Raw genomic sequence first — 19,466 nt, 5'->3', positions numbered from 1 at the left:
TTTGACTACCAAAACCCCATCTTTCATTTTCTTCTTTCACTGCACATTCCAAAACCCAAATCTGCAGAAATCGGTGACGAAGAAGAGTCATGGTTGAAGAAAGCGAGAAATCAGCGGCTTCCGCCATCAAAGAGGAATTAGATAACTCATCTGAGTCGAACAAGGTTCACCACGGCGAGGAATCGGATGCCGAGGAAGGGGAGATCATCGCCTCCGATTCGGACGCCGTCGCACCGCTGCCACCGCCGAGACACCCCCTGGAGCACTCCTGGACGTTCTGGTTCGACAATCCGTCCGCAAAATCTAAACAGGCGGCGTGGGGAAGCTCAATGCGCCCGATTTACACCTTCTCCACCGTCGAAGATTTCTGGAGGTAAACTGCTGTGTGAGTATTTTGGGGGTTTTTAATTATAGTGGTGTTCTTGAGTGAATTAGGATCGTAATTGCACAGTTTCGTCATTTGTATATGTTGTTACCTATTTTTTGGATCATAGGTTTTTAAGAAATTGAAAATAAACATGGAGAAATGGAGAATTAGGGAAGGGATATGAATTGAAATTAATCTTGTTTTCTTGGTTAACGGCGTGATTGAATTTCCGATAAATGTATGATTCCTTCCCCCAATCTGAGTAGAAACATTTGTCGCAGTTGGTTGCTCTTCATGTATATGTGAACCGTACCAACATTACGATTTCTCTGTCTTGATTTGTAGTGTTTACAATAATATACACCATCCGGGAAAGCTTGCAGTTGGAGCTGACTTTTACTGTTTTAAACATAATATTGAGCCAAAATGGGAAGATCCTATTTGTGCCAATGGGGGGAAGTGGACTGTGACTTACTCACGCGGTAAATCCGACACTTGTTGGCTTTACACGGTATGCTTCAAACCGTCTTTGTTGAACGAGATGATTTCAAGCTCATCATATGTCTATTTTTTGTTCTCTGTTTATTGAATTTATGCTATGGTTCTTTTTTTGGATTCCTTTTAGTTGCTTGCGATGATCGGTGAACAATTTGATTATGGAGATGAAATTTGTGGGGCTGTTGTGAATGTTCGAGCAAGGCAAGAGAAAATTTCAATCTGGACAAAGAATGCTACCAATGAAGCTGCTCAGGTTTGTTTGTGTGTTAAACCGGAATGCTTCCTATTGAATTGCTTTTACTTGGTAAATTATTTTGATTATGATCTCTTGTACATCATTAATAATTGTAGGTTTATCACATGGTTCATTTCCCAATTCTGTTACTTCTAAAATGTGATTGTCTTGTTTTGTAATTCATGGCAATACAATATAAAATGTCCCCCTCGATGTTTCTAGATGATAGTAATTGTATATATTAAATAACCTAGTATTACTTTTTTATTCAAACTACACATGAATAGAAGAAACAGTCTTTTGTTGCTTTTATCAGATTTTATTGTTTCTTGTTTCTTGTTCATGTCTTGAAGTGCCCTTAATTTGCCCGTGCCATGAAACTGAATCTCAATAGCTTTCTTGTGTTCAATGATTAAGAAGAGCTTTTGTTAGATTTTGATCATTTAAAGGGTGTGCTCTAGAATCCTCTCCCGGGCTGTCTTCAGTTTATCGTTTAGAGATTGTGTAAAAGATGATATACCATATAGAGGTTGAAACTGAACAACTATACGTAAAGATGACTGTGTAACAACAGCAGTTTCTTTTTTTGAGCTCTGATTCCTTTATTTTTGCTTCAGAAAGCATGTTTGTTAGCTTTTCGGTAATTTCTCAGACTCTGCTGTAAAATTTTCAGCTTAGTATTGGAAGGCAGTGGAAGGATTTTCTGGATTATAATGAAACCATTGGTTTCATATTCCATGTAAGTTTTCCATTCAGTCATGTTGAGCTTAATCTATCATGCTAGTTTTCTTCGATCGATAACACCCCATCTTTATAATGCAGGAGGATGCAAAGAAGGACAGGGGAGCCAAGAACAAGTATACGGTTTAGCAGTCTGAATTCTAGGTGGTCACTTGCTGGCCTGTTTGAATCATCGGTTCAATATGAAACCTACCTTTGTTTGTCTTGCTAAAAACGTGAAATAGGATCATCTTTTAGTATCTCCAGTTTTTGTATTAAAAAAAAGACTATTTCTGAGTTTCCATCGATATAGAATTAGGTATCGTGCTGAATGTTTGATCTCGTGTTCCACGTTTAGCATTGAGCACTTGTTCTACAAGATACTAACAAACTACTAAAACTTAGTAAAATAATTTAACATACGTTCAATTTTATTGTTTAAGATTGTAGTAGCGAAGCTATGGTTTTGGTTGTAAGACTTTAAAAGACTCTTTTATAGATTAAAATTCATGAATGTGTTACAAAGAATTTCATTTTATGATTCCATTCTTATTTGTTGGAAATATAATTGATCTTTCTCCTAGAAAATTTATCCTCTTCTCAATCATCTTCTTTCTCATTTGACAACAGCGTACTAATCGATCAAATATTTAATCAAATATGGACTTTGCTAATTATAGTTAAAGTTATCATTTTTCATGTGCAAATACGAGAAGGCTAGAAACTTGAGAGTTTTATTGCTTTCAAATCTTATGATGTAAGAGCATTAATCGTTTAAAATTTATATAAGCAAAATGTGGACTCTTAACATTCGAGAATCATAAACCGGTACTATTACCACGTGCTGTACATCTAAGCTATTTAGAGAAATGTCACTAAAGTTGGAAATATAGGATCTTAAATATAATTTGAGTGCAATTAGAGATTTAATACTCTCAAAACAGAAAAAATAAATCCCTCAAGTTCAAAATTAATGTGTAAAGGCAAGTAGGCAATTCCCATGATCTAAAATTCCAAAGAATCAATGATCCATGCTATGATGCTAAATTGCTAATCAACCTCAAGAACAAAACTTAAACAACTTGATTGACTACATCTAAGGTAAAATTGAGCTTACCCAAAAACTATGCACGATTTCCAGATACCAAGAAAGCCCCAAGAAAGTTTTTTTTTTTTTTTTTTTTTTTTTTTTTTTATGGCAATATTTTGAATAAATCCATGTTCTAAATCATGAGCCAGTAAATATTTAGAAAAAAGATTGGACTAAGAAAATGATTTAACATTCTATATGGAGACTTGGGTGTGAGCCTTTAAAAAACTTCTCTTTATAGATACTAACAATTAATGAATGTATGTACAAAGAATTTCAATCAATGATTCCTTCATTCTTGGAAATATATACGACAACATTTCTACTAGAAAACTTCTCCCTCTTGTGGATCATCTTCTTTCTCATACTTCATACTCTTCCACATAGTTTTGCTTCAAGTAAAACCCAATTCTCTCCAAAGCCTTGGGATTTGAATAGCAACCAAATAGAATACTCATCTCTTTCAGCAGGATAGGAGACGTATCAATCTCAACGGTCTTTTTGATCTGCAACGAATAACAGTTTTCGACTTTGGTTAGCATGAACTCAACACTGACATAAAAACAAAGGATTCAATTTGTTTGACCAAATGTTATCAGTTAAATGAACTAACTATGTACCTTCTCCAGTGCCATCCTTGCAGATTTTCTTTCACTCTCACAAGAGGCCATTTCAGCAAAACGGCCTTTGAGCATTGCAACCCGCAAAGCCTTCTTTGGCGACATTTGAACACCTTCAGCAGCAGATGCAGGAGTCGTGGCAGAGGTTGAACAAGGGCTTTTTTCTTCATTGGCAACTGCCCCACGAGTATAAGCATCGATAGCTGCTTCTTGACACCGGTTCACACCTTTGTCAGCAGTTTTCCTCAATGATGTGCAGCCATTTAGTCCTGTTTTTTCCTGTTCAAATTGACACAGAACTCATTTAGTGCCACATTGATGAAAGTGGAAAGCACAAGGAGTAGACTGTAGAGAAACCATACTTACATTCTTAATCCCTGCTCCGAGCTTCAGTTTTTTGTCAAGTGATACGCACCTTGAGTAGCCATGTTTTTCAGCTTTGGGAACTTTCGTCGGACCAGCAGCAGCTATTGGCTTCATAACTTGGTGATTTTTTTCTACAACTAACTTCATTTTTTTAGCCAATATTTCCCACCTCCTCTTGAAATTGCAATTCAATAGCCTTGCGTTGCGATAAACTTCATCCGATGGAGAGTGATACAACATTGCATTCCCAAAAGTCAGCTGCACGTCATCAGCGAATTCCTTTGCATCAACGTACATATTCCTTTCCAGATTACGCTTTACAGTTCCTAAATCCATTGGATTCTTAATCTTCTTGAAGTAATCAGGAGCCTTCACTAGATCGACTGGCTTAGTGAACGCCCATGCGAATCTACGATCCATGAATTCTTTCAAAAGCTTATTGCACTCAACTTTCACATTGAAGTCCATCTGCTGCCTTTTCCACCTTTGATCATCAATGCACATCTCTGGAACATTAGCCTTAACAGGCTTCGTTACAGCAACAGAAACTCTGTTCTGTTTCCTTTGGTCTTCACCTGAAATCTTTTGCCTTTTGCACCTTTGACCATCAAGACGCATTTCTGGCTTCCTTTTGCCCGAGTCCAATGGCATAGACGGCTTCACCGTGGAAGGCATGTGTGTCTCATCAGTTCCTTCGAGTAGCTCATCTTCAACTTTAGGCCATACACTTTTGGGAGCTACATTGAACTTCAGACTACAACGACCTCTCTTGTTCGTAGCAACCTTGTCAGGGAGTTGCATCGGACAGCACGCCCTCGTTTGAGTTCGATTTTCAGCCATTGCAATTGTATTGCTTCAATTACACTGGAGAAACACAACAAATATACAAAAATCATCAGAAATCATGTTTCATACATTCTCTCATATGAATTGAATGCATCCAAAACATAAAGCTGGCCAAGCCAAATAAGATAAAATCAAATCAAATCCTGAACTCAAAATATCGAATGAAATCATAATTTATGAAATCCAGAAAAAAACGATCGAAGAGTCAGAATTGTTCACAACAGAAATTCAAGAAGATTTAATTTGGATAGAAATTATGGTAGTAATATTGACTATCAACTCTTATAAAAACGTATTACTATTTCTACAACCACTTTTATTGCATGGAAGAAGAAGAACTTCCTCGAACAAAAGAGACTAGTTTGATTTTTAGGGCTCACAGAAAGTTTATGAATAAATGATTGGCAACATCAAAGTCTTCAAAATTGTGAATTAAACAAGCAAATTAAAGAATTTAACGACAACAATTCAAAGTCTAGGTTTGGGCATCATACTTACATGCTGAGGAAGATCGTCGGCGGATTGGAGCATACGATGGCTTCGAACTTGGAAGACAGTTTGTATGCGTGAGAATTATGTGAAATTTTATGAGTGAATGTATTGTCGAGTTTAAATAGGGTTAGAAAGAGTTCAACCTGACTTCAGCCTGACTTCTATATATAAGGAAATAAAGATTGTAAGGAAATATGGAAATAAGGAAATAAGGAAATAAACTTACTTCAATAAGGAAATAAAGATTGTCTTTAGTAATCTGATCGGTTAATTCATCTTAAATTATTGTTTAGTGATCATACACGTTAGTTAAATTCGAATTTATTTTATTAGTAATCAATAATTAATTAGATAAATTTTAGTCGCAATGTGAGACTCGTAGGTTGCAGTCGATTTAGTTAATAGAAAAGTTAAAGTATAAAAAATTTAAACAATCATATATAGATATATAAAAAATCATATTTAAAAAACAAAAAAACACACGTTTAAACTTGAAGATTTTGATCTTCGCGATCTAAACTAACGAAGAGTTGAGAAGAGAATAACACGTAGATGGTATCGAAGAAGAGTACTCCCTCCGTTTCTTCATAGTTGAGGCGGAACTTTTCAGCACGGAATTTTAGAAATGAATGTTGGGTGTGTTAAATAAATAGATAAAAAAGTAAAAGAGAGGAAAAGGTAGAGAGAATAAAGTATAAAGTGAATAAAGTAGAGAGAATAAAGTAAGAGAGAGTATAGTAAGAAAGAGGAAAAAATTACCATATAAGGAAACGACTCAACTAAGAAGAAACTTTCCGAAATGGTAAAATGACTTAACTATGAAGAAACGGAGGGAGTATATGATTTCGACTACTTAAACTGACTCAACGTATGGAATATATGATTTCGACTACTTAAACGATGTCGTTGAACGTAATTTATTTAAAATTAAATGAATATTTATAAATTAGTTTTAAATATAAAATATTTAAAAATATTAATTATGTTTGTACCATTTATCACTGAATATGAGGGTTCTTACAAAAATGGACAATATCAGACGTAAAACCGAATAGAAAAGCAATTATTATCACCCACAGTATAACAGTTAGAATATTAGTTGTGAGATTATTAGGCAACTATAATTAGATTGATAATTACTTAACTAATAAAAATCATATGGCATGTGTATAGCACATGTGTTAATACTAATTTTTCTATAATTAAATAGATATCGATACTCTTCTTCGATACCATCTACTGCTTGTTATTCACTTCTCAACTCTTCGTCAACTTTAAATCGGCGAAGATCAAAATTTTCAAGTCTAAACGTATTTTTTATTTTTGTTTTTTAAATATAATTTTATATATATATATATATAATTATTTAGAGCTAGAGAAACATTTTATTTTATACTCCCTGTTAACTAAATAGAGTGCAACCTACGAATCTCACATAGGCACTAAGATTTATTAAGAAAATTATTGATTATTAATAAAAATAAATTTGAATCTAACTAACGCGTATAACTAAACAATAATTTAAGATGAATTAACCGATCAGATCACTAAAGACAATCTTTATTTCCTTATTTCCTTACAATCTTTATTTCCTTATTGAAGTCAGGTTGAAGTCTTTCTAACCCTATTTAAACTCAACATGCACTCATAAAATTTCACATAATTCTCACGCAAACAAACTCTCTTCAAAGTTCGAAGCCCTCTTCCGACCTTCACCCATCGTCTTCTCCAATCCGCCGACGATCTTCCTCAGCATGTAAGTAAACCTAGACTTTGAATTGTTGTCGTCAAATTCTTTAATTTGGTAGTCTAATTCACAATTTTGAAGACTTTGATTTTACCGATCATTAATTCATAAACTTTCTGTGAGCCCTAAAAATCAAACTAGTCTCTTTTGTTCGATCTTTTTTCTTGGATATCTGAAATCATAGTTTTATTCGATATCTCGAGTTCATAATTTGATTTTATCTTATTTCTCTTAGCCAAGTTTATGCTTTGGATGCATTCATATGAGAGAATGCATGATGACTTCTGATATTTTACAGTCTGATATTATTATATTATAATGAGACTTGGATTTATATAATTTTTTCTTGTCCAACCTTATATTTTATGTAAATATGTATGAGAAATATATGAAATCGTTATGATAATTGTGTTGAAGGTTGTGTTTTTGTTGTGTTTTCCCCAGTGTGATTGAAGTACCACGATTGCAATGGCTGGAAACCGAACTCAAACAATGCCGAGCTATCCGATGCAACACCACCATCACAAGGTTGCTACGAAAAGCACAGTTCGTTGTAATTTGAAGTTCAAAGCAACTCCTGAGGCTAATGTTCCAGAGAAGCCATCTCGCAAGCGGGGCCCAGAGATGTCCGTTGATGATCAGAGGTGTAAAAAGCAGAAGATGGACTGCAATGTGAAAGTTGAGTGCAGTAATCTTTTGAAAGTATTTATGGATCGTAGATTTGCATGGGCGTTCGCTAGGCCGGTCGATCCAGTGAAGACTCCTTCCGGTTACTTCAAGAGGATTAAGAATCCAATGGATTTAGGAACAGTAAAGCGTAATCTGGAAAGGAATGTGTACTTTGATGCAAAGGAATTTGCGGATGACGTGCTGCTGACTTTTGGGAATGCAATGTCGTATCACCCTCCTTCGTCTGAACTTTATCGCAACGCAAGGCTATTGGATTGTAATTTCAGGAGGAGGTGGGAAATATTGGCTGCAAAAATGAAGCTAGTTGTAGAAAACAATCACCAGGTTGCTGGTCCGATGAAAGCTCCCAAAGGTGAAAAACGTGGCAAGTCAAGGCGTGTATCACTAGAGAAAAAAGCGAAGCTCGGACCAAGGGTTATGAATGTAAGTATGGTTGTTCTACACCTTTGTGCTTTTCACTTTCATAAATTTGGCCTTAAATGAGTTCTGTGTCAATTTGAACAGGAAAAAAAAGCACTATATGGCTGCACATCTTTGAGCAAAACGGCTGACAAAGGTGTGAACCGGTGTCAAGAAGCAACTATTGATGCTCGTACTCGTGGGGCTGTTCCCGATGAAGATAAAAGCCCTTGTTCAACCTCTGTCACAACTTCTGTATCATGCTGAATGTTTGATCTTGTGTTCCACTTTTATGCATTGAGTAAACTACTGAAACTTAGTAAAACATTCAATTAGTATTTTTTTAAGATCGTAGAAGCGTTAAGCTATGGATTTGATGTAAGACTTTAAAAGACTTTTCTTTATATATAGATTAAAATTCATGAATATATGTATATACAAAGAATTTCAACTATGATTCCGTTCTTTTTTGTTGGAAATATAAATTATTACATTTCTACTAAAAAATTTATCCCTCTTCTCAATCATATTCTTTCTCATAATTGGACAAAAGCGTACTAGTTGATCTAATATTTAATCAAATATGAACTTTGCTAATTATTTTTAAAGTTTCTATCATTTTTCCAGAAACTTGAGAGAGTAATAGATAATTTATATTTGACAATAGTCACAATATTAAATATTAATGGTTTAATATTCTAACATTTTGAAAATATGTATTCTAGCATTTGAAAATCTTGAACCCACTTTCTGTACTTCTAAGCTCATAACAGATTGTAATAAAAGTTGGAAATATAGGATATTGGTTGAGTGCCATTAGAGATTTAGCATTGAGTATGATTTTTAAAAATGTGAATTAATAATTTATTATCAAAACAGAAAAAAGAATCACTCAAGTTCAAAATTAATGTGTAAAGGCAACTCCCATGACTTAAAATATCAAAGAATTAATGATCCATGCTAAATTGCTAATCAACCTCAAGAACATAACTTAATCAACTTGATTGCAACTAAGGTAAAAAGGATTAACTAAGAAAATGATTTAACATTCTATATGGAGACTTAGGTGTGAGCCTTTAAAAAACTTCTCTTCATAGATAACAATTAATGAATTTATGTACAAAGAATTTCAATCAATGATTCCTTCATTCTTGAAAATATATACGACTACATTTCTACTAGAAAACTTCTCCCTCTTGTGGATCATCTTCTTTCTCATATGTCATACTCTTCCACATAGTTTTGCTTCAAGTAAAAGCCAATTTTCTCCAAAGCCTTGGGATTTGAATAGCAACCAAATAGAATACTCATCTCTTTCAGCAGGATAGGAGACGTATCAATCTCAACGGTCTTTTTGATCTGCAACGAATAACAGTTTTCGACTTTGGTTAGCATGAACTCAAAACTAACATAACTAACATAAAAACAAAGATTCAATTTGCTTGGCCAAAAGTTATCAGTCAAAGAAGTATGTACCTTCGCTAGTGCCATCCTTGCAGCTTTCCTTTCTCTCTCACGAGCGGCCATTTCAGCAAAACGGCCTTTGAGCATTGCAACCCGCGAAGCCTTCTTTGGAGACATTTGGACACTTTCAGCAGCAGATATAGGAGTCGTGGCAGAGGTTGAACAGGGGCTTTTTTCTTCATTGGGAACAGCCCCGCGAGTACAAGAATCAATAGCTGCTTCTTGACACCGGTTCACACCTTTGTCAGCAGTTTTCCTCAATGATTTGCAGCCATTTAGTGCTGTTTTTTCCTGTTCAAATTGACAAAGAACTCATTATATGTCAAATTGATGAAAGTGGAAAGCACAATGTGTAGACTGTAGAGAAACCTTACTTACATTCTTAATCTCTGCTCCGAGCATCAGTTTTTTCTCTAGTGATACACGCCTTGAGTAGCCATGTTTTTCAGCTTTGGGAGCTTCCATCAGACCAGCTGCAGCTGCTGGCTTCATAACTTGGTGATTTTTTGCTACAACTAACTTCATTTTTTTAGCCAATATTTCCCACCTCCTCTTGAAATTGCAATTCAATAGCCTTGCATTGCGATAAACTTCATCCGTATGAGAGTGATACAACATTGCATTCCTAAAAGTCAGCACCATGTCATCAGCAAATTCCTTTGCATCAGAGTACATGTTCCTCTCCAGATTACGCTTTATTGTTCCTAAATCCATTGGATTCTTAATCTTCTTGAAGTAACCAGGAGTCTTCATTAGATCGACTGGCTTAGTGAACGCCCATGCCAGTCTACGATCCATGAATTCTTTCAAAAGCTTATTGCACTCAACTTTCACATCGAAGTCCATCTTCTGCTTTTTACACCTCTGATCATCAATAGACATCTCTGGAACATTAGCCTCCAGCTTCTTAGTTACAGCAAAAGAAACTCTGTTCCTTTGCCATTGATCATCAATGGACATCTTTTGCTTTTTCCACCTTCGACCATCAAGAGGCATTTCTGGCTTCCTTTTGCCCGAGTCCAATGGCATAGATGGCTTCACCGTGGAAGGCATGCGAGTCCCAGCAGTGCCTACGAGTACCTTATCTTCAACTATAGTCCATACACCTTTGGGAGTTTTAACATTGAACTTCAGAGGACAACGAGCTGCCTTGTTCGTAGCAACATTGTGAGGGAGGTGCATCGGATAGCACGACCTCGTAGGAGTTTGGTTTCCAGCCATTGCAATTAATGTATTGCTTCAATTACACTGGAGAAGCACAACAAAAAACAGAAATCATCAGAAATCGCCATGTTTCATACATTCTCTCATATGATTTGAATGCATCCAAAACTTAAACTTGGCCAAGAGAAATAAGATAAAATCAAATCGTGAAAATTACTCCTATAATTTCAGAAATCCAGAAAAAAAAAAAACGATTGAACAACAAATCGAACAGTTGGAAAATTGTGCGAAAAAAAATTCAAGGAGATTTGGACAGAAATTTTTGTAATATTTACCATCAACGCTAATTAAAATGTAGTACTCCTATTTCTACAAACAATTCAAGGAGTTTGATTTTTAGGGTACAAAGGAAGTTTATGAAGGATTGATCGGCAACATGAAAAATTTCAAAATTTTGAAAATTATGAATGAGTAAACAACCAATTGAAAGAATTTGACGACAACAAGTCAAAGTCTAGCTAGATTTTGCGATCATACCTACACGTTGAGGAAGTTCGTGGGAGAATCGGAGAGCGGCGTTGAAGAAGAGCGATGAACGTTGGCGGGGTCCGAGGGCTTTCCAACTTCGAAGAGAGTTAGTAGTTTGCGTGAGAATTAAGTGCAATTAACTGATTAATCTTGAATTTAAATAGGGTTTTGGCGGTTTAATGAAAGCACCGATTTTTCGGAGTTATGTAAGGAAATAAAGACTTGAAGCGACTTTTGGGGATTTGGTAAGGAATTAAGATTGCATTTGCTAATCTAATCTGTATCGGATAATTAATGTTATTAAATTATTGTTTAGTCATGCAGGTCAATTAGGTTCAAATTTTATTTAAATAGGATTCTTTTATTATTTCAATTTTTTCGAGATAAATTTTAGTAGCATTATATCGTGAAACTCGTGGGTTGCAGTTCTAGTTTATTAATTAATTAGTAAAAACTATAAAATAAAATGTTTCTCTTATTGAAATTGTGTATAAAAAATCATATACATACATTTAAAAAAAAAAAAAACAAATGTTAAATTCTGGTCGATTCTGCAACATTGAAAAACGGTGAATTATATTGTAGCTTTGACATTTTTTCTCAATTGTATCATGGTGTATGATTTGAAAAAATTATACGTATATGATTTGTAGAAAATTATATGTATGATTTTTGCAACTTAAACGAGATCATTTAATACACTTAGTCAGTCATATATTTAATATATATTCCATATATGTACAAACAAAATAATAAATTAGTTACTATCTATAAAATGAAATGTTTCTCTAAATGATTACATGTATAAAAAATCATATATGGACAAGAATGAAGTTCAATTCTGATCAAATTATGACATTTTTATCGGTTGTCAGTATAATTTAGAGAAAGTTATGTATGATTTTGAGGAAACTATATATAACTTGAAAAATTTATGTATCATTTCCACTATTTAAACATCGCATGTTCATAAATTTAAGCAAAATCAAAGTTTTCAAGACGATAGAAAAGTAGACGATTGTCACCCACCAAGTAATAGTTAGAAAGTTAGTTGCGAGATTAGTTAAGCAGATATAATTAGATTAACAATTAAAAGTTACTCCCTCCATCACCAATATAAGGAGAATTTTGCCCCGGAATGGGTTTCAAAAATGTACTATTAAAAAAAGTGGGTTGAAAAGGCTAGTGGAATGTTGGGAATGTTAATTCTATAATTAAATGTGAGTAAAATAATGTTATTACCTCCGTCCACAAAAATTTGTTCCATTTTTCCATTTCCGTCCGTCCCCCAAAATTTGTCTCATTTCACTTTTACCATTTTTGGTAGTGGACCTCATATTCCACTAACTCATTCCTACACACATTTTATTATAAAACTAATATATAAAAGTAAGACCCACAATCCACTAACTTTTACAACTCACTTTCCATTACATTTCTTAAAACCCGTGCCCGGTCAAACCGGAATGAATTTTCGTGGACGGAGGTAGTAGTAGAATATGAGGTCCATTATCAAAAGTAGTAAAAAAATAGTACTCCCTCTGTTCCATAGTAGTAGAGTCATTTTGTCATTTTGGTACGTTCCAGAGTAGTAGAGTCATTTCTTTTTTTGGTAAAAGTCAACACATTTCTTCCCACCTATTTTACTCTCTCTTACTTAGCTTTATTCTCTCTACATCTCTCTACCTTTTTCATTTCCTACTTTATCTTCATTTATTTAACTCACTTAACACAACTTTTTCTTAATCTCGAAATGCCTCCACTACTATGGAATGGAGGGAGTAGTAAATACGATATTTATTGATACACGGACGAAAATGGCAAAATAACTTTATCGTTGAACGGAAGGAGTACTTAGTTACGGGTGATTAATCCAACGCAATGTATGGAATAGCTATAGCCTATAAATATTCTTCTATAATGAACAAGAGCCAGTATAAGCAAAAGAACCACATCAATTAGAGAAATTACAAATTCTTCTCGTCGTTAATTTCCTTCTAATATTTCGATCCATCCAAAATTAGTTCCTAGATCTATTACCACTTGGTTAAGTTGTCCATAATTGTCTTTAGGGTTTACAAACTTTTACATCTCATTAATTGTCTTACAAATAATTAGTAAGTATAGTATATAGTACCACTATTTTAACAAATTTATTAACCTACGAGTTTCACATTAGCAATAAAATTTATTTAGAAATTGTTTTATTATTAATAAAAAGACTCCTATTTAAATGAATTAAGGGTAAACTTAAATAAAATTTAAATCTAACTGGCGTATATCACTAAACAGTAATTTAATACTACTAATTATCCGATACAGAATAGGCTACTAAAGAAAATCTAAAATAATTTCCTCCAAAAATCAGGCTGAAGTATTTATTTCCTTACAAAACTCAAAAAAGTCGGTACTTTCATTAAACAGCCAAACCCTCTATTTAAACTCTCAAGATCATTAATCACATAATTTCACTTAATTCTCACGCAAACTACTTACTCTCTTCCAAGTTCAAAAGCCCTCCGCCGACGTTCATCGTTCTTCTTAAACGCCGCTCTCCGATTCTCCGACGAACTTCCTCATCGTGTAGGTATGATCGTAGAATCCGATTCTCCGATTCTCTTTCGTCGTTAAATTCTTTCAATTGGTTGTTTACTCATTCATAATTTTGAAGTGTTTGATGTTGCAAATCAATCCTTCATAAACTTGCTTTGTACCCTAAAAATCAAACTACTACTTGTTTGAGGAATAGCTTCATATAATTAAACTACAATAAATTGTTTGTAGAAATAGGAGTAATAGTACATTTTAATTTGAGTTGATGGTAAATATTACAAAATTTTCTATCCAAATCTCCTTGAATTTTTTTTCGCACAGTTTTCTATTCTAATTAAATGTTCGATTTTGTTGTTCAATCGTTTTTTTCTGGATTTCTTAAATTATATGAGTAATTTTCATGATTTGATTTTGTCTTATTTCTCTTGGCCAACTTTATGTTTTGGATGCATTGAATTCATATGAAAGAATGTACTATGAAACATGGTGATTTCTGATGATTTCCCTGTTTCTGTTGTGTATTCCCTAGTGTAATTGAAGTACTACAATTGCAATGGAAGAAAACCAGACTCAAACAATGTCGTGCCATGCTACAATGAACAAGACAGCTCGTCATCCTTTGAAGTTCAAAGTAACTCCAAAAGGCGTAGATAAGTTACTCGTAGACACTGATGGGACTCGCATGCCTTCCACGGTGAAGCCATCTGTGCAGTTGAACTCGGGCAAAAGGAAGCCAGAGATGCCTCTTGACGGTCAAAGGTGCAAAAAACAAAAGATGCCCGTTGATGAGCAATGGCAAAGGAAAAGAGCTTCTGTTGCTGCAACTAAGAAGCTGGAGGCTGATGTTCTATTGAAGCCATCTCCCAAGCGGGGCCCAGAGATGTCTCTTGATGATCATATCTGGAAACTTGAGTGCAGTAAGATTTTGAAAGGGCTGATGGATCGTAGAACATCACAAGCTTTCAGTAAGCCGGTCGATCCAGTGAAGACTCCGGACTACTTCAAGATGATTAAGAATCCAATGGATTTAGGAACGATAAAACAGAAACTCGAGAGGAATATGTACTCTGCTGCAAAGGAATTCGCTGATGATGTGCTGCTGACTTTTGGAAATGCAATGTCGCATCACCCTCCTTCGTCTGAAGTTTATCGCTCAGCAAGGCTATTGGATTGTAATTTCAGGAGGATGTGGGAAATATTGGATGCAAAATTCAAGCCAGTTGTAGAAAACAACCACCATGTTCTGAAGCCGGCAGCTGATCTTATCAAAGCTCCCGTGCCTGAAAAACGTGGCAACTCAAGGCGAGCATCACTTGTGAAAAGATTGAAGTCAAAACCAGGGAGTAAGCATGTAAGTATGGTTGCTCTTCACACCTCGTGCTATGCAATTTCGTCAATTTAGCAGTAGTTGAGTGCTTTGTTTATTTGATAGGTCAAGCCTCGAAAGACAGCACTTAACGGATTCTCATTGATGAGCACAATTGTTGACGAAGGTATGAAGTGGTGCACTTCAATATCTTCCAATTACGTTGCTCGATATATCGACTCTAAAAACCTGTAAATCCAGAATTAGCTATTGATTCTCGTACTCGTGGGGCTGCTCCCAATGAAGAAAAAAGTCCTTGTTCGACCTCTGCCACGACTCCTGCATCTGAAGGTAAGGTTACTGTATGTTTGGTATTGCAGCTTCATTATATCAATTGTGATGAACTCAATGAGGGAAAAATTGAATGGGGCTGAAAAATAAAGCAGTAATGAGGCTTTTCTCATTACATATGAGTTTAGTCCAACATGCTCCTGACTACTATAAATTGATATTCTTAACTTAGTTTAATTTCTTGCAGATTTGAATATGATTATGAATAGTTTCACACTTTTCATAATTGGTTGCTCCTCTATAGGTTTCATGGCTGATGTCCAAATGTCTCCAAAGAAGGCTTTGCGGGTTGCAATGCTCAAAAGCCGCTTTGCAGCTACTATCTCCAAAGCTACACATCCGTCACTTGTATGTACATTACTTACCATCTGCTACACTATTGTATATTTAGTTGTATATCAGTGTGCCTAATAATATTGTGTGTTTCATTACTTGTCTAGGATGAAAAAACAAGGATCGAAAAACAAGTCAAAGCTGCCGAAATAGCCTCTCGTGAGAGAGAAAGAAATGCTGCAAGGATGGCACTAGAGATGGTACATAGCTCATTGACTGATAACATTTGGCAAAGCATATTCAATTCTTATTTTGTTAGCTTTGAGTTTATGCTAACCGAAGTCGAAAACTGTTGCTCGTTGCAGATGGAAAAGGCTGCTGAGATCGATAGCCCTCCAAACATGTTGAAAGATATGGATATTCTATTTGGTTGCTATCCAAATTCGAAGTCCTTGGAGCAAATTGGCTTGTTCCTAAAGGAGAACTATTTGGAAGATGTGAAAGAAGATGATTCAGAAGAGGGAGAACTTTTCTAGTAGAAATCGGATCATACATTCCCAAAAAAGAAGAAAGGAATCATATATTAAAATTGTATATACATTCATGAATTATACTCTATAAAGAAAAGTTCTTGAAGTCCCACACCCAAAGTCATGAATTGTAGTATAAAGAAAAATTGTATATACATTCATGAATTGTAATCTATAAATTGTATATATATTCATAATTGATTGATGAAAAAGACCATTTGCCAATTTCCATTTCCTCTATATTTCAATCACAAACAAGAACCCCCTCACATCACACCAATGTACACAAAGAGGCTATAAATAATCGATGATATTTAACAAGAGTGGCATCAACATCCGCGGCCAGTTTCTCAGCTCTCGCAACGAGCAGCAGATTAGGCTGTGTATGGCTCGAGCAGAGGCGCTTTAGATGCTCGTGCATTAGCTCTGCTGTAATGGAAGTAGAGCACCAGCTGAAGAATCCCAAGAACTGCTCCAATCCCATTAGGGATCTGATTTTATGCAAATGGTCAAAGCTTAGACAAATTTGAGGATTTCATAAGCATTTTGAGTAGGAGACAGCAAGGGCTTACAGAGACAAAGGCGTCGTGCTTGAGCATTCCATATGCGAAGAAAGCAATACTCATCAAGAATGTAGCAAGAGACAGATAGTATGGCATGTATTCCACACTCTTTGTTCTGATCACCAGATTCTGTGTAATCATAATATCAAAAGAAATTCACTAATGTAGTGACAAAATGAGCTAATTTGTAACCTTATACTCACAATGATGAATAGTGGAGAAGCAAACATGGATATGAGAGAGAACACAGATAAGTAACCGACGAAGAGTTGTCGGTTTGGTGGTTCGAAAAAGCACAAGCTAAGAGAGACAATGACAGCAAACACAGCAAAAACACCCAACAATAATCCCACCATCTTCAGCTGCAAAAACACACCAATTTCACTATGATCAAAACTATTGCAACAAGTTTAGCTAAACAAGGCGAAGATTGAAGTGAGCTATGCTGTACCCTTCTCCTTTGGTCTGCGTAGATGATAAATATGAGAACGTAAACCAACTGAAAAAGGGCTCCGATTGAGTTGACTGTGGCGATCAAGATCAATCCGGAGGAGACAACCGGCATGCCATACCAAAGGCATATCAAGCAGTTCAAGAGGGTGTAGATGTAAGGCAGCCCCGAGAATTGCTCTGTTGATTTGCTTCGAATGATCCTCTTGAATGTTGGACTGCAAGATAACGATCATCATACAACAGTTTAACATTATAGAGAATCAGAAATGTGTGAAGAAGGTCTTGGAACTCACATTGGAGACACAAACAACACGAAAGCACAGAGGTTTCCTGCAGAGACGGATCAAATTCGGTTATTTTAGCAATTTGATTAGTCATCAATGTTGAGTATGGAGCCTAAAAGGAAGTGAATCAATCCACTCAACCACGATGATCCAACTTGATTCCTATTGTTACTATAACTAGAGATCGTTGTTTTTGCCTATATATATAGTTGCTCTGTCATTGTAAATATCGGGCTTAACATCGCCCCTCCCAAGATGTAGAAACACATCCTATCGAATTGGGTAATTAATTCATGTGATTATCTTATACTTGTAAGTAATTACATGTAAGTTTATTTCCAAACAGTCAACTTCCACAGATCATCCATATTTCAAGACAAATATAGGAAAAGTTCAATAGAATAAAGGGCATGATTTCATAATGAAAAGTTTAATTTTTTTTTCAACTGTTTGATTGAGACACAAATTAAGTGGAGCGTTCCACATTATCTTCATCATTATCAACAGAATTTCACAGAAAAAAGAAGTAAAAGAAAAAATCCCATCTTTTGCTTGATCAAGAACATGAAAATTACAGAGCAACAATGCAAGATAAAGCAACGGCCACCCTTAATCAGAACTATCAAGATAAGCATAATTTCAAGAACGAGAGGGAAAATAAAAGACAACAAATTAGAAAGTAAGGCAAGAAAGGCAATCGTCAAATGATCAAACAGAATAGCTGCACCTTGAAATAGGAAAATAACACAGAATTTAGGGGATTAAAAGAAGAGAATGACCTGCAATTCCAGCTCCTTCGCTTATAATTGAGTAGGGTGAAGAAGACAAGCCGCCTTCGGACATGGTTTCTCTCTCTCTATGGTGTTAACTGTTAACTTATCAAGCTCTGGTTTCGATTTAACATTTATCCATTTTGTTGTTGATGGATGAAGAAGATGGGCCCAGCCTTGAGCTGGCTTCAACGCCACTTATTGACCACGTGCCTTTTCTATTCATCCATGGCTTTTTCTTACACAGTAGGCAACTTTATTCTACACGATTCTATATTGAGAAGAAGACAAAATCCTTCTGCTTATTTATCTACATTTCTTTGCTTCTTTTTTTTTATTATTATATGCATATTTTGGTGATAAGGGCGATCGGATATGTATAATTTGAAAATTGTGGCGGTGTGAATAAGAGTAACTAATTTTCTGGATCAAATATCATTTTATATTCTTCAACCAATACTGTGACATGGTTGTAGAATTTAGAAATGGTTAAGTATAAAATCATGTTAGAAAAAGCAATGAACTCAAAATCGATGGAGTCTGATTCATACTTGAAAGAGTTATGGTGAAATTAAATTTTACTTATAGAAGGAAAAAAATCTAAGAAATCCATGAAAACTTGGTTTGAAAGTTATGGTGAAATTAAATTTTACTGAAAGAAGGAAAAATAGCTAAGAAATCCATGAAAATTGGTGATCTAGCAACTACAGGGACCAAGTTTTATTAGAACTTTATAGCTAAAGCCTAAATCTTATGGATAAATACCAAGACTAAAGTCTAAAAAAAAAAAATTGGTCCTACACAATAAATTTTTAGTCTTACATGTGTATTAGCTTGTTAGGTGTTGGTCTATATTTAATGGTTCTGTAAAAATTAACAGTTAACTTTGTTTTGAACTTGTCACTGAGTTAAATTAGACCAAACATATTCTCTTATCACAAGAAATTAAGGTTTTATGCAATTATACCGAACTAATTTTGGACTTTAAAATATGATTGATCGCTAATTTTCAATGAAATCGCTAAATATGGACCAAAACGTATCAGTTTATTACATGGATTGCATGACCTATCCACAAATTGAAAGAAAATCCAAGGCCACAAGGTATTCCAGTCTATTTTTAAATACCCAGCGTGATAAGCTATTTAAATTATGTA

General features: G+C 35.0%; 5 protein-coding genes across 5 annotated transcripts; 3 read left to right on the top strand and 2 right to left on the bottom strand.

Annotated features, from left to right (window-relative positions):
- The first annotated feature begins 24 nt into the window (after nucleotides 1-24).
- Nucleotides 25-2,152, top strand: LOC125193909 (eukaryotic translation initiation factor 4E-2-like). Its single transcript, XM_048091848.1, has 5 exons — nucleotides 25-373; nucleotides 713-878; nucleotides 993-1,118; nucleotides 1,774-1,839; nucleotides 1,923-2,152. The coding sequence occupies exons 1-5, from the start codon at nucleotides 90-92 to the stop codon at nucleotides 1,968-1,970; spliced, it is 690 nt and encodes a 229-aa protein (XP_047947805.1). The 5' UTR covers nucleotides 25-89; the 3' UTR covers nucleotides 1,971-2,152.
- Nucleotides 2,153-7,449: 5,297 nt separating this feature from the next.
- On the top strand, nucleotides 7,450-8,337 carry LOC125195408 (transcription factor GTE12-like). The gene is made up of 2 exons (XM_048093557.1): nucleotides 7,450-8,094; nucleotides 8,176-8,337. The coding sequence occupies exons 1-2, from the start codon at nucleotides 7,450-7,452 to the stop codon at nucleotides 8,335-8,337; spliced, it is 807 nt and encodes a 268-aa protein (XP_047949514.1).
- A 1,512-nt stretch (nucleotides 8,338-9,849) lies between these two features.
- Nucleotides 9,850-10,755, bottom strand: LOC125195406 (transcription factor GTE11-like). Its single transcript, XM_048093556.1, has one exon. It carries the CDS (start codon nucleotides 10,753-10,755, stop codon nucleotides 9,850-9,852), a length of 906 nt encoding a protein of 301 aa, XP_047949513.1.
- A 4,013-nt stretch (nucleotides 10,756-14,768) lies between these two features.
- Nucleotides 14,769-16,284, top strand: LOC125192237 (transcription factor GTE12-like). The gene is made up of 6 exons (XM_048089750.1): nucleotides 14,769-15,130; nucleotides 15,212-15,272; nucleotides 15,347-15,436; nucleotides 15,624-15,784; nucleotides 15,877-15,969; nucleotides 16,075-16,284. The coding sequence occupies exons 1-6, from the start codon at nucleotides 14,786-14,788 to the stop codon at nucleotides 16,243-16,245; spliced, it is 921 nt and encodes a 306-aa protein (XP_047945707.1). The 5' UTR covers nucleotides 14,769-14,785; the 3' UTR covers nucleotides 16,246-16,284.
- A 156-nt stretch (nucleotides 16,285-16,440) lies between these two features.
- On the bottom strand, nucleotides 16,441-18,548 carry LOC125192238 (bidirectional sugar transporter SWEET2a-like). Its single transcript, XM_048089751.1, has 6 exons — nucleotides 18,319-18,548; nucleotides 17,549-17,585; nucleotides 17,254-17,470; nucleotides 17,006-17,164; nucleotides 16,812-16,931; nucleotides 16,441-16,730 (listed from the first exon to the last, which is right to left on the bottom strand). The coding sequence occupies exons 1-6, from the start codon at nucleotides 18,380-18,382 to the stop codon at nucleotides 16,614-16,616; spliced, it is 714 nt and encodes a 237-aa protein (XP_047945708.1). The 5' UTR covers nucleotides 18,383-18,548; the 3' UTR covers nucleotides 16,441-16,613.
- Nucleotides 18,549-19,466: the final 918 nt, after the last annotated feature.

This window comes from Salvia hispanica, chromosome 6 (genome assembly GCF_023119035.1).
Source record: "Salvia hispanica cultivar TCC Black 2014 chromosome 6, UniMelb_Shisp_WGS_1.0, whole genome shotgun sequence".
In the NCBI taxonomy this organism is placed as follows: domain Eukaryota; kingdom Viridiplantae; phylum Streptophyta; class Magnoliopsida; order Lamiales; family Lamiaceae; genus Salvia; species Salvia hispanica.
The sequence above is the reverse complement of the archived record's forward strand: the minus strand, read 5'-3'. Positions and strand labels throughout refer to the sequence as shown.